At 39.0% G+C, this 13,864-nt stretch overlaps 2 protein-coding genes across 6 annotated transcripts in view; one reads left to right on the top strand and one right to left on the bottom strand.

Moving 5' to 3' along the window:
- The window catches only part of DARS2 (aspartyl-tRNA synthetase 2, mitochondrial), a 54,364-nt gene extending 43,501 nt beyond the window's left edge, over positions 1 to 10,863 (bottom strand). For 2 of the 3 annotated variants that reach the window (XM_010591002.3, XM_003410985.4), the window contains exons 1-8: positions 10,737 to 10,863; positions 8,926 to 9,025; positions 7,318 to 7,384; positions 4,673 to 4,774; positions 3,975 to 4,070; positions 2,196 to 2,319; positions 1,424 to 1,470; positions 430 to 536 (exon numbers count right to left, since the gene is read on the bottom strand). In XM_010591002.3, the coding sequence (XP_010589304.1) occupies positions 430 to 536; positions 1,424 to 1,470; positions 2,196 to 2,319; positions 3,975 to 4,070; positions 4,673 to 4,774; positions 7,318 to 7,384; positions 8,926 to 9,025; positions 10,737 to 10,863 (770 nt within the window). Of the gene's footprint in view, positions 1 to 429; positions 537 to 1,423; positions 1,471 to 2,195; positions 2,320 to 3,974; positions 4,071 to 4,672; positions 4,775 to 7,317; positions 7,385 to 8,915; positions 9,028 to 10,736 lie in introns of those variants that run through there. The other variant, XM_010591003.3, reaches the window with a different exon arrangement.
- Positions 10,864 to 11,099: 236 nt separating this feature from the next.
- The window catches only part of CENPL (centromere protein L), a 29,081-nt gene continuing 26,316 nt past the window's right edge, over positions 11,100 to 13,864 (top strand). For 2 of the 3 annotated variants that reach the window (XM_064276629.1, XM_023549275.2), the window contains exons 1-2: positions 11,100 to 11,540; positions 12,048 to 12,129. The gene's annotated coding sequence lies outside the window, so the exon portion shown is untranslated. The remainder of the gene's footprint in view (positions 11,541 to 12,047; positions 12,130 to 13,864) is intronic. The other variant, XM_023549276.2, reaches the window with a different exon arrangement.

The raw sequence follows: 13,864 nt of genomic DNA on the forward strand, positions 1-13,864 counted from the left end.
TCACCTGCTGAAATGCAGCTCTATCCCAGGTCTCATTTCACAGACTTTTCTATAATATCTTCCAAACAATATAATCTTAAATCACTTAATACCTGGCTTGTGACTCTCAGTGGATTTATATTTGGCTTTTTATCAGTTCTGCTTTTTATTTCAGTCTCCCTTACCAGAATCATTCATTCTTTGAGAGCAAGAACTATTTTTTTTTAACCCCAGCCACATCTACTAGCATAGAGTTTGCATACGGTGGCCACTCAATAAATATTTATTAAATGATGACTACAAACTTCCAAGGCATTTTACATGTATTCGCTGAAGTTCTCATAAATTTTCTAATCTCTCCAGAGATCAGTCAATTTTGTGTTTCCTTTTTCCTCCTCTCCCCCCACCCCTTTTTCCTTTCTGATAACTACCAGCATAAAGAAAGCTCACCTGTCTAAACCACCAACCATTAGAAGCTGTTTAAACTGTTGAGGACTCTGAGGGAGAGAATAAAACTTTCCAGGTTCCCTTGATGGTACCACAAACTCTTTTGCACCCTTTTAAGAGAGAGAGGGAGAAGGGGGAGAGAAAGGATAGAAATCGTTAAAAACAAACATACAACTGACTGGTAGAAGTTGATATTTCAGCTCATTAGTGAAATTAACTTAAGAGCAAAGTTGTTCCCACAATGACAGGAATCATTTCTTGCTCATCTTTTATTCCCTAAAAGTAGGTTTTAAACACTGGCTTGCATATACAAAAAAAAAAAAAAAAAAAAAACCCAAACCAAATCTGTTGCCGACAAGTTGATTCCTACTCGTAGCGACCCTATAGAACAGAGTAGAACTGCCCCACAGGGTTCCAAGGAGTGGCTGGTGGATTTGAACCTTTTGGTTAGCAGCCCAGCGCTTAACCACGGCACCACCAGGGCTCCAGCTTGCAAATAAAAAACCAAACTCAGTGCCGTCTAGTCAATTCCGACTCACAGCGACCAGGGTTTCCTCCAGCTGGCAAACAGTAGGTATTAAATGTATGCTTGTTGAAATAAATTCCCAATGCTGTTACTTGCTAAAAGGATTTTGTGCATTATTTCCTGTTCAAATAACTCCTGCTTTTCTAAATTAAACAGTAGTTTTATACATCCACAGATTCAATAGACAGATTGAATATCAATGTTTAAAACTGTCAGTTCTTAATATTTTAAGGAGCCGATTCATTAATGATTTGCATCTATAATCCTCTCTCAATAAAACTCACATAGAATAAAAGAATTCTGACTCAAAATATTCATCTACATAATTTCCTCAACTCTTAAGAAAAGCTAGCTAATGTAAACATTCTGAAGCAGTAAAATAAAATAAAAGTGGCCCAAGTAAATATAAAAGCAAAATGGACCAGTTTCATAACTAATAGAACATTATTAGTAGACTAAGGAAATACATACCCCTGGAGTCTTTTTAAACAATGTTGGTGTTTCTATATCCACAAACCCTAAAAGGAGAGAAACATCAGAACTTAATAGATAAGAAATTTGCAATCTGTCAAATAATGATGTCTTAAGTCCAACAAATCTGAGGCTACCCTTTAATTAGGAATTGTGGTTGAAATATTATCAAGCCTACTGGTGCTGGCTTCCCAAAGTCCAAGCAAGCTGAAGATTTTCAGAAAATACTGTTCCGTTCATAAGGTTGATACTTATGACAGGAATTAATTTTACTCAAGGAAACCTTGTCTACTGCACTATTCTGGTTTTCTAAATGTTCTGCTAGCATAGCAAAAAAGAAAAAACAAATACAGCAGAAAAAAATAGGACTTATCAATGTGTTCAGTTTAATCTACCTATTTCTGAGCTGCCAACAAGTGATGTATGGACATGATAAATAAAGAAAAATTAGAGAAAATAACCAAAAAGCTGTCCTATCTTCAACAGTGATAGGAAATAACTATATACAACAATGTAACAAGCATTATCACCTTTAAAACAATGTATTTATGATCTAGGTACTAGTCGCTACATTATGTTCTAGGACAAAATACCCTGGAAATGAACAATTCCTCATAAAGTACCTTATAAAAAAATTGGTGTACACTGGGTGAATTCTAGGCCTCTGGCAACATCTGACCCAAAGATGGTAAGGAAAGGATGCAATAAAATTGCCGCATAAAGCAGAAGAAATGCTATAAAGCGCAAAAGAACATTCTGGCATTACCCTTACCATGCAGATTACAGAGGTATTCCCGCATTTTCATGACCATCTGGGACCTCAGTCTCAGGTTATACTGCATTTGGGAACTACGCAAGTCTAGGTAGCGATACCGCAAACGAAGAGCCTCCGTTTTCTAAACAAATTTAAGGATTTATTTGTTTAAGTATTTTAATATTTGAAAGATATTACTTTTAGATAGAGTTTGAATTTTCAAAAAACTGTAGCTGTCTTTTGCTTATACCACTGTCAAGTAGCCCACCAGCTTGCTGTTTCCATCTATGTAAACGTCACCACCCTATACCTTCTAAGCTTGTTACTAGTACAGGTTTTGTTTTTTTTTACTATGCATTATTAGCATCACCCTGCACTGATTGAAATTTGCCTACCTTACTGACCATTTTTCATCCATTTAAAGACTATGGTTGAGTCTTGAGAATAAAAAATTTCTAAAGATTTCAAATATCTTTTACAAAGATACACCAGAACAAAAATACACTACAATCTTATCACCTGAATGGGATAGTAATTCCACGTGTAAGAGATGCAAGGGGAGAGCAGGTGGAATCTCCACAGCTGCACTAGTAGGAACAACTAGGAGGAACATGGTGAGGTTTGCTTATTTTCAAGCCTATAAATCCCTGCATCTCTGTTTGTGTTGAAAACTTTAACAAGTCCTTTTTCGTGGAATCAGTTATTTTCAGGGCTTCGAACCAGTTCATTCTGGTTCAACCCCCTGCAGAGAATTTGCATTTCCTCCCCAGATACACTGAATCAGAATCAGTAACAAGAGCCCCAGGCGATTCAATTCTTAAGTATAATAAATTTTGAGAACCACTGCTCTACTAGTGGAGCCCTGGTGGCACAGCAGTTAAGAGCTATGGTTGCTAACCAAAAGGTCAGCAGTTCGAATCCACCAGCTGCTACTTGGAAGCCCTATGGGGCAGCTCTACTGTGTCCTACAGGGTCGCTATGAGTCAGAATCGACTTGATGGCAACGGGTTTGGTTCTCAGTATTGGTCCCTAACCACCAGCAGCATTAGCATTGCCTAGGAGCTTGTTAGAAATGCAAATTCTCAGGAGGGGTTCGAACTGGAACAAACCAGTTCGAAACCCTGGTTATTTCTTTGACTAGTTCTGTATCTTTTTCTGAAAGCTTATCTGGGGAAAACTGTATATTTAGTTTTCACAAGGTCAACCCTGTAATCACATTGCTCTTTCTAATTAAAGGATTAAGTACTGGGCCCTTAACTGTAAGACAAGTGGCTAGACAATGACTATAAAAATCCCTTTATAGATTGGTTTATAAACCAGACATATAAAAGTCTACAATTGTGACAAAACTGAAAACTTATCTGGGTGTTCACCCAGTGCTGATTCCATCAGCCCCATAAAAGTTGGCAAAAAAAATCCTGAACTACAGTAGTCATACTTACAAGCTTGGAAAGACAAGAGTTGCTCCAAGCACATATTCTATCATCGCTACAGGTTTAAACAACAGGTGCGAGGTCCCCTACCCTGTTTGGCTATTTCCAAACTAGACATAAATTTCCTTTCAAAGTGTAAAACAATGGCAACAAAAAAAACTTGAGCAATACAACATTCCAATTTTTAAGGACAGAAAAACATTTCATCCTGTCTGAAAAAAGTCTGGGTGTTTAAGAACTGCAGCAGCTAATAAAATGGTTAATTTTGTAGAAGTTAAACTTTCCCCTTAAAAAATTCTGAAAATATTTTACTGGTAGCATCAACATTTCCTAAATACTCTATTTTATTAATAACAGATGGCACCTTCACAAAGTCCTTAATTTCAAAGGGCAGCTTCTTGCAGGAATTCAGAAGCTCAGCTGCTTTAACTTCGATTTCAATCTCACCCGTTGGCATTTTCTGAAAGAGAGAATGAGAGACACAAAGAGAAAAAGAAGATATTTAAAAAAAAATTACTCATCAGGACATGTACACAATACACAGTTGTATTTCACATGCATCTATCTGCAGATGTAAAGTGTAAAGGTGCTTATAGTGTATTAACATCTAAAGCATAAATATCTGTCCATGATTCTGATATTCTTATGCATATCTGTGGCTGATGTGCTCATCAACAAATATCTTAACATGCATATTCACATAGGTGTCTGTGTTTATAGTGAAGATTTTGAAATCTGTAGGTTCATCCGTAGAACTTACAGAGCTCTAGTTGTGCCTGGTGTCCAACAGATGCTCAGACTATGTTGCCTGAATGTGTACACAGACACAGCAAATGCACATACCCAAAAAAAAAAAACCAAACCCATTGCCGTCGAGTTGATTCCGACTCATAGTAACCCTAATGGACAGAGTAGAACTGCTCTATAGGGTTTCCAAGGAGCACCTGGTGGATTCGAACTGCTGACCTCTTGGTTAGCAGCCATAGCTCATAACCACTACACCACCAGGGTTTCCAAACGCACGTAAGTCAAATATGTATAGACAATTTCTAAACTACCAACTGGATTCTCTTGTCCTGGAGGTCGGGAAATGACAGTTCCAGACACTTGCACCACAGATTCCACAGGGGCTTCACATAAAATCTTCTTCACAGAAGCAGCCGACTGCAAAATAACAGGGGTAAATCAGTTCCAAGAATCAAATTTAAAGGAATCAGTAGTAACTATAATCTATGGCTCAGAAAAACTAACAGCATCAGCACTGCCTGGGATGCTGTGGCTAAACTGCCATCAATACTAGGGCTGCCCTTGATGACATTATTACAGAGTCTCATAAAACTGCACCCCATCTTGAACCATGACATACAGCAAATAAAACCGTTAAGAGTTCTAAAATTTTTCCGTAAAGAAAAATAAGGGGAAGAATGACCTGATGCACACAAGCCCCACGTACTTTAAAGCCAAGTGTCTCTAGGCTAAGTTTTTAGGGGCAGTTAAAACCAGGAGGAAAATGGAATCCAAAGTGAAAGCAGTTCTCTTTGGTTAGCTATGCTCACCTCTGGGTGATCCTGAAAGACAGTTTATGGTTCTTGCCTTATTTCAAACACTAAGAGCTAAATCATATCTTGGGTAGGCACACAAGCATTTGTAGAAATCACCACAACAGAAAACAAGTTCCCAAATGACCATGATGGGAGTTCTTTTTTTCAAATTTTGGTGAAAGTATACACAGCCAAAGGCACACCATTTCAACAATTTCTACAGGTACAATTCAGTGACATTGATAACATTCTTCAAGTTGTACCACCATTTTCACTACCCTTTTCCAAATTATTTGACCACCATTATCTTAAACTCACTGTCCCCTAAGTTCCCTATCCAACCTTTCATTGTCAATCTGTATTATTGTTGTTGTTGAGAATATACACAGCAAAACATACACCAATCCAAACTGCTACATGCATACTTCTGTGATATCGATTACATTCTTCAAGTTGTGTGGCCATTCTCACCCTGGTTTTCTAAGCTGCTCCTCTGCCATTAACATCGTCTCATTGCTCACTAAAGCTCCTATCTAGTCTTTTGAGTTTCTGTTGTCAATTTGATTCCATATACATAGGTTTTAAAAGAGCATGATGTTCAAGGCGGACATTTTTCACTAGTTAAGCTAAAGTATTGTTTGGTTTTAAGAAGACTTCGGGGGATATTTTTGGTTTAAGGTTTAAAGATTATCTCAAGGCAATAGTTTCAGGGGTTCATCCACCCTTCACAGTTCCAGAAAGTCTGGATTCCATAAGAATTTGAAGTTCTATTCTACATTTCCCCCTTTTGAGAAGGGTTCTTCTATAGACTCTCTGATCAAAATGTTCAGTAATGGCAGCTGGGCACCATCTCGTTCTTTTGGTCTCATGGCAAAGGAGGCGGTTATTCATGGAGGGAATTAGCCACAAATTCCATTCCCTCCTATTCCTGACTCTCCTCTTCTTCCTCTGTTGCTCCAATGATGGGCACTGTTTATTTTATCTAATTTTAATTGCAATTATTTTTTGAGCAATACCTTCATACTGCTCAAAATTCAAAGGGTACAAAAACATATACAGGGAAAAGTCTACCTCCAGGCCCTCAGTTCACTTCCCCACATGCAGCCAATGTTACCAGATACTTATGTATCCTTCTGTGGATATTTTAGAATACATAAACAAACACACACACACAGTATATACTCCTTGTTCTTTCCTATTTTACATAGATAATGCCTTCTACATGTTCTTCTGTATCCTATTTTTTCATTTAACAATATACCTTGGACGTTTTTCCACATTAGGACATAAAGTGCTTCTTCATTCTTTTTCTATGGCTGAGCAATATCCTCTATTAAGGATATACATTATTTTTAAAACAGTCTCTTATTGAAGGACATGCTGCAGATTTTCTCCATTTTTCTTTTCTATTACAAATAATTCTGCAATAAATAACGCTGTATATATGTCATTTTTCATCTGTGTAAGTTTAGGTGTAAGACAATTGTAAGATGACTTTCTAGCAGTGGAATTAACAGGCCACAGGACATATGCATTTAATAATTCTGATACTGCCAAATTGCCCTTCACAAAGCTAGTGCCAATTTATACTCCCCAGGAATACACAAGCACCTGCTTTCCCAACGGTTGTCCATCCGAGGCGTTAAAAACAGTAACTGTGTAGTTTTAATTCACATTTCTCTACTTATGAGTTAAGTTGGGCATATTTTCATACGTCTACAGGCCTTTTGTTTTCTTTTCTGTAAAATTTATGTTTATATCCTGAGTTCATATTTCTACTGGGTCACTGAACTTTTTCTTATTAATATGAGAGAAATGAGTCCATTGTCTATGATAAGAGTTGTATTTTTTTTTCCAGTTTGTCATTTGTCTTTTTTAAAAAAATCATTTTTAAATTTTTGTTGTTGAGAATATACACAGTAAAACAAACACCAATTCTGCAGCTTCTAAATGCACAATTCAGTAATTCTGATTCATACATTCTTTGAGTTGTGCAACCATCCTTACCCTCCTTTCCTGAGTGTCCCTTGTCTTAATGCTGCTTATGGTTATTTTCATTAATACTAAACTTTTGAATTTAAAAACCTCATACTTCTCAAACAAACAGTATACTCTAGCCAGAGCATCAAAGAGGTTTTCAGATAGTAGTAGGAAACCTTCTATTACCTCCTCCTGGGGAATGATAACTTGAACAAGCCCATGGAAGTCTCTCAGGACCAGGAACATGTTTTGCCTGATTAATGAAGAAAGTGAACATTTTAAGATAAAAATCTTTAATCCCAAAGTTTAAACAGGTAAAACAAAAGAACCCCATGTAATTTCTCATGTTTCTTTTTTAGAATTATATACTTTCACTAGCTACATTCATACAATTGTTATTTATATAACTTATTAGTGAAAAAAACAGATCACATTTTCATTTTCAATTTGAACTTTTATCAGCTATCTACACAGCTTACTAATGTATATGGCTTATTAATAAAAAGGCAGATTTTTTTTTTCATTTTCAATTTTCATTGGTTTAGGTCTTTACAGGAAAATTTTATTAAATTTGGGAATATTCCACATCATAAACCCAAAGATAATATTTTAGGAATGCCTGATTGGTCACTTTTGAAATATAGTGATATAAGATCTTATTTTTTTGGCAGTCTGCTTTGTGTGTTACAGTAGAGCTATGCTACTTAGGTTTTTTTTTTTTTAATTTTGTTGTGTTGTTGAGAACATACATACGAAAAGATACACCAATTCAAGTTCCTACATGTACCATTTAGTGACAATGATTACATTCTTTGAGTTATGCAACCATTCTCACCCTCTTCTGAGTTGTTCCTCCCTCATTAACATAAACTCACTGCCCCCTAAGGTTCCCATCCAATCTTTCAAGTTGCTGTTGTCAATTTGATCCCAAATAGATAGTTCTTAAAAGAACATAATGCTCAAGGCAGACCTTTTCTTACTAGTTAAGCTAAACTATTGCTCAGTTTCAAGAAGACTTCAGGGGATATTTTTGGTTCCAGGTTCAAAGATTACCTTAGGGCAATGGTTCCAGAAGTTATAATCTTTTACTAAAAAAACATAAAATCTAAAATTTTCTGGAAGAGTCCAACTACTAATTCCTATCTCTATAAGCCATCAAAAGGTCCCAAAAATCCCAACATTTTAGCATCCAACCTACATTTCTTATATTGCCCTTAGCACCAGGAAGGAGTATATAAAACATCTTCAGATTTTGGGTTCAGGATATACAGTCCCTGAATTCATTGGTCAAATATCCACCTATTTCGGACATTCTCTTTTAGAAGGTCATACAACCTATGTACTGCAGATATATCTTTAATATGAATTAATGTACTGTTCAGGTATGTTCTGGAACATACAGATGAACAAAAACAAATGGTCTCTGTTCTTAAGGAATGACTGTTCTTCATGTTTTTAGGCTTTTTCCCTACCTAAAATTAGAACAAAATATGTCTTTTTCATGTTATTGGAGCTTAACAGTTGGCCATGAACCAGTTACTGGTCCTAGGAGCTCTTCAGCCTTAGTAAACCATTCTAATCAACTGATGCTTAAAGGGCTACTTGTATACCTTCAGATGTTACTGATACCTACCAAGAGTGACACTATTTGAATTTTTCAAAACAAAAAAAACCCCTGAAAATCCAGTGAATTTTCAGAAGCTTGCAGGAGTTGCACAGCTGTTATGCTTTTAACTGGTTTAAAATTGTCTTAGAAAAACCACCACCATGCAATCTTAATCTACCTCAATTTACCGTCGGTACTGAATCCATCCACAAAGGGTGACTTCTTGGCCTAAGTGAGAGGAACGCAACTCCCCACATGTGTTGGTCCGTGCAACAAAGCTATTGAACTCTTAAAAAACAAAAGAAAAAAACCAAGATTAAAAAAAAAAAAAATTCAACCATGAATTGTTTAAACATAAAGATTCTCAAATCATAACATCTTAAATTTATAAATCAGATTACCTAATTTGATTCATCCATTATTAAATTTATCTACAAATGTGCCAAAAGCCAGTGAATCACTTTGTTAATGTAAAATTTTGCCTCATGTTAAAAAATTTAATTTTTTTTGATCATCTGGCATTTGCTCGGCCTAAAATCCTAATAGCCCAATTCTTAATATTGCACATTTCTTGTGCAAATGAAATGTGATCTTAGGAATTATATCAGAATTTTCATGCTGCAGTATATCTATCTTTAGTATGAGTCTAATGTCCAACAGCCACTAGGAAATACTATTAAAAGTACTCTCAAGTGTGAAAGAATATTTTAGGCTTCTTATTAATGGCATCAAGGAACGGAACCCTAGTGGCACAATGGTTAAGTGCTTGTCTGCTAACCGAAAGGAACCACCCACCAGCGGCTCTGCAGGAGAAAGACCTGGAGATCAGCTCCAGTAAAGGTTTAAAAAAAACCAAACCCTTTGCCCTTGAGTCGATTCCAACTCATAGTGACCCTATAGGGTTTCCAAGGAGCGGCTGGTGGATTTGAACTGCTGATCTTTTGGTTAGCAGCCGAGCTCTTAGCCACTGCCTCTTACTGCCTAGAAAATAGGGTTTTGAAATGGTTTGTTCAGGTTTGAACCCGCTGCTGAGAACTTGCATTTCTAACAAGTTCCCAGGCTATGTTAATACTGCTGGTGAGTGACCAATTCTGAGAACAACTAGTACAGCAGTGGTTCTCAAAATTTATTATACATCAGAATCACTGGGAGATCTTGTTAAGGTATAGATTTGATTCAATGTATCTTGGGTGGAAATGCAAATTCTCAGCAAAGGTTTGAACCAGAATGAACAGATTTGAGGCCCTGCTAGAAAATTCTACGGGGCAGTTCTACTCTGTCCTACAGGGAGACTGAGTCCTAATCAACTTGGTGGCACACAACGTCAGTAGCATTCAAGTAAAAGCAGATTATCCCATCAATGTGATTATCTTTTTCTAGTCTTTTTAAAAACTCAAGGGAAAAAACGGCATAAGGAACAAGGAGAGTGCATGAATGATCTGCTTCTACACCCAAGAATATTGTTAACCCTTTGCTGACCCAATTATTTTTTGCTTTGAATTTTTTGTTAATACCGTGGGTTTTCATTAATGGAAGCATGCTGAATCATTGAGTGTCTGATTTTTTTCGTAGGTAGTATGGATTTTTTTTTTTCCTTGCCCTCTCCCACAAGCCCACCCTAAGTGTTTATCGTTACTTACGAAGTACCACTAACTACCCCAGAGTTCCTACCGGAGTCTATTGGTACATTTGTGCAACAAATAAAAATTTTCAAAATTTCTACTTTTCCTACTAGAAATTCAGACACCTCATACAATACCCTATAAAAACAGTAATTTGTGGCACAATCCCATCTCTTGTTTCAAACAGTCATAAATGCCCCTGACACGTACTGTCAGTGGTACAGCAGCTTTTCAATAAACCCCAGAAGCTGAAAAAGTTCAACGTCGCTATATGTACCGCCAGGCACGAAAGGGTTAAGATTGGGGCGGGGAACGGAATAAGAGCACTCTGGCTGTAGAAGTGCTGCTCAGAGAACGGAGCTCTTCACTGTCTTTACCTGGAATTCTCCTCTGTGGACTCAGTACCAGACTTCTGGAGAGAGAACCCCAGATGGGCTGAGGGGTCCTTCCGATGGGTGTATACAAGCTCTTGTATAGCAAAGTTAGCCCACAGCGGAAGTACATGCTGGAGACACTGGATGGCGCGAAACGCTCTCGAATCCCACGCTGCTGGTGCTGGATGGTGGTCAAAAGTCAGTTTTGAAAATACGCAGAAAAAATCCCTTTAAATTCTGGCAGGTGCCACTCCCTCTCTCTGTATTTCAGCCCTACTCCGCTGAACATTCAAGCACACGTGTCTAAAAACTAGAAAATAAATCTTCAAGGTCTTTGGGGTCGGGGAGTTGGCAGGGAAAAGGACTTTCTCTCTCTCTCTCAGAAACACATCACGCTGCCGCCAGAAGTGACGAGAGCACGATTCCACATTGCAGCGTAAAGCGGAAGCCCGCGACAATCCAGAGGCGGAGGGGTCCGGTCACTAGGCACATGTCCTTACTTCCTTCCTCGCCCCCTCCAAGGCTCCCGAGCAGAACCGGAAAACAGGGAGGAACTCGGCCTTGAGTTTCAAATCTCCCAGACTTGGCAGCAGACCTCCGGTGTTAGGTGAAAGGAAAGTGAGCGAATCGTTCCAAACTCAAACACCCCTGTCTTCTAGTAACCTGGCGCCTCTCAACGCGCCCTGCGAGCGGCCAGATTACGCAGTCAACCAATCAGATCGGAGGTGCCGCCGCGTGCTTACTACGGGCGGAAATTTGGCGGAAAGCTTCGCACCGCTAGACCGAGGTCTCTAGCGAAACACCGAGGTACTGGGGATCTGGACGGTAATGCTTATTGAGGCCGCTCGGCCTTGCCCTTAATTAAGATGGAGACTTTAGTTGCTTCAACGACTTGAAATCAGCGGGGTGCTAAGGCAGAGTCCTGCGTCAGGCCGCAGAGCGAGTCGGGATACAATTTTAAACCCAGCGGTGGCTCCCGGCTACTTTGCCGCTTCTCATCGGCGGGATTTGAAAGTTGGCCTTGATCCCTGAAAGGCCTAGGTGGAGAGGAGCGAGTTGGGACCCATCGTCCTTTGCCTTTGCCCCCTCCCCGGCCCCACCCAGGGAGGGTCGCAGAGCTGGACGGCTTGGTCAGGGGAAATGTCCCTCCTCTGGTGAAGTCGGCTGGCCTCGGGTCTGAGGGAGCAGAGGTCTCCTTACTGGGCGTGTCTGTGTCTCTAGTGAACTCGTTTGTTTGGGAAGAGAGGGAGTTTGGGAGGCCGAAGGTTTCTCCAGGCTCTGTCTTGGCGGGTTTTTAACTTCAGGATATTTTAGCCTCGACGTGGTTTTGGGTCCAGACCTGAAAAATGATTTGTGAAGCTGGAATGCGTGACAGCGTCGTCGCGGCATTTTATTGGTAAGATGCTTTGTATTGGTCCAGAAGTGGCTGTAAACTTTACATTTTTCCGTTGTGTAGTTATTATATTTACAATACTTGTGTGTGTTTAGATATGTTACAGACTTGCTACATGCTTAGCATTCGGCTAAGCATTGGCGTTGGGGCGATAGAATTTAGACATTGGTTGCAATGTAGAAAAGGAATTTAAGTCAGGGCCCCTTCCTTCCCAGATCTATCACAAGAAAAACAGCTCAGTTTTAATTTTGTGTTATGAACTCCAAATGCAAGAGGAGTTGGCGGGAGAGCTAGATCCATAGGCACTGAAGAGCTTCTCCTGAGGAGATGGAACCTGCAGAATGGATAAAATCTGGTCAGACAAAAGGGAGTGGAGAAGGCCTAATTGGCGGTAGGTTGAATAAAAAAGCCAAGGAGCCGGAGACAATCATGACAGGAAAGAAGAGCAGAAGGGGGCGCATGTTTGGAATGTAGAAAAAAATTGACTGCTGGGCCATTCTTCACGCCCTCATTTCCGCCGCGCAAAATTCCACACACATACAACATTTTGCATACAACCTTAGGGGGTTGCTGGATTTTGGAAAGGCTGTTTGTCGGTGGATTTTTGGATAAGAGCTCATGAAGTAGTACAAAATGAATGTAGACAGGGTCAGGTAATAGGATCAGATAATGAAGGGCCTTGAAATCCAGACAGAGGAGTTCTGACTTTATGCAGAAGATGAGTGAAATTGTTATGCGATTGCAAGCAAGGTGATGACAAGGTAAAAGTGGTGTCCATGGGAAAACTAGTCATGGAGAGGGGAAAGGGGTTAAGACTGGGAACAAGATAACTGGCTATAATTAAGTGAGAATCGAAATGAAGACCAGACCTGAGTGGGCTAGTATATATCCATTTAAGATGTCAGAATTTGATGACAAATTGGATATAAGGGTGAAGATGAGAGAAGTAAAAGATGACTAAGATGTTTTCTGGGGGACGGGAAGGAAAATGAGAAGAATGGAAATATTATTGAAGAAACAGGGTAGCTGGAAAAGAAAATTTTTGAATGGGTGTGAAATAATGTTTAATTTTGAACTTAATGAGTTCGAGGGCGTGAAACTTTAGTGTCCTACGGGAAGTTGGGCATGCAGGACTGGGATGCAGGTGCAAAGTTTGAAGATAGAGATTTAGCAGTTATATGCAGAAGGAATGCTTTCTTAAGTAGGAAGTGTGATTTCAGAATCTGGAGAGGGTACCCACTATTGGAACTGGATGAAGGAAAAAAAAAAAAAAAAACCTGTTGCCGTCGAGTCGATTTCGACTCATAGTGACCCTGTAGGACAGAGTAGAGCTGCCCCATAGGGTTTCCAAGGAGTGCCTCATGGATTCGAACGGCTAACCTTTTAGTTAGCAGCCGTAGCTCTTAACCACTATGTCACCAGGGTTTCTGGAGGAAGAAAAGAAATCACCAAATAAATCAGAAAGAACTATGAGAACTGAGGAGGAGAAACATTTCCCCCCCACCCTGATTGAATGTTAGAAAAAACAAGGAAGCAGAAAATTTAGAGGAGTAAGGATGAACAAACTTGAACCAAATATTTGGCCATGTTTTTTTTTTTTTTTGGCAAAAAGGTTGTTGGTGTCTTTAAAAGTGCAGTTGTTTTTTTTTTTGATGGTATGAATCTCATTTATTTAAACAGTGTTTCTCACCTTTCTCAAATTGAAGACTGCGAAAAAATAAAAACCCAACCCCAGTGC

The sequence above is a fragment of the Loxodonta africana genome, chromosome 25 (assembly GCF_030014295.1).
Source record: "Loxodonta africana isolate mLoxAfr1 chromosome 25, mLoxAfr1.hap2, whole genome shotgun sequence".
Lineage (NCBI taxonomy): Eukaryota > Metazoa > Chordata > Mammalia > Proboscidea > Elephantidae > Loxodonta > Loxodonta africana.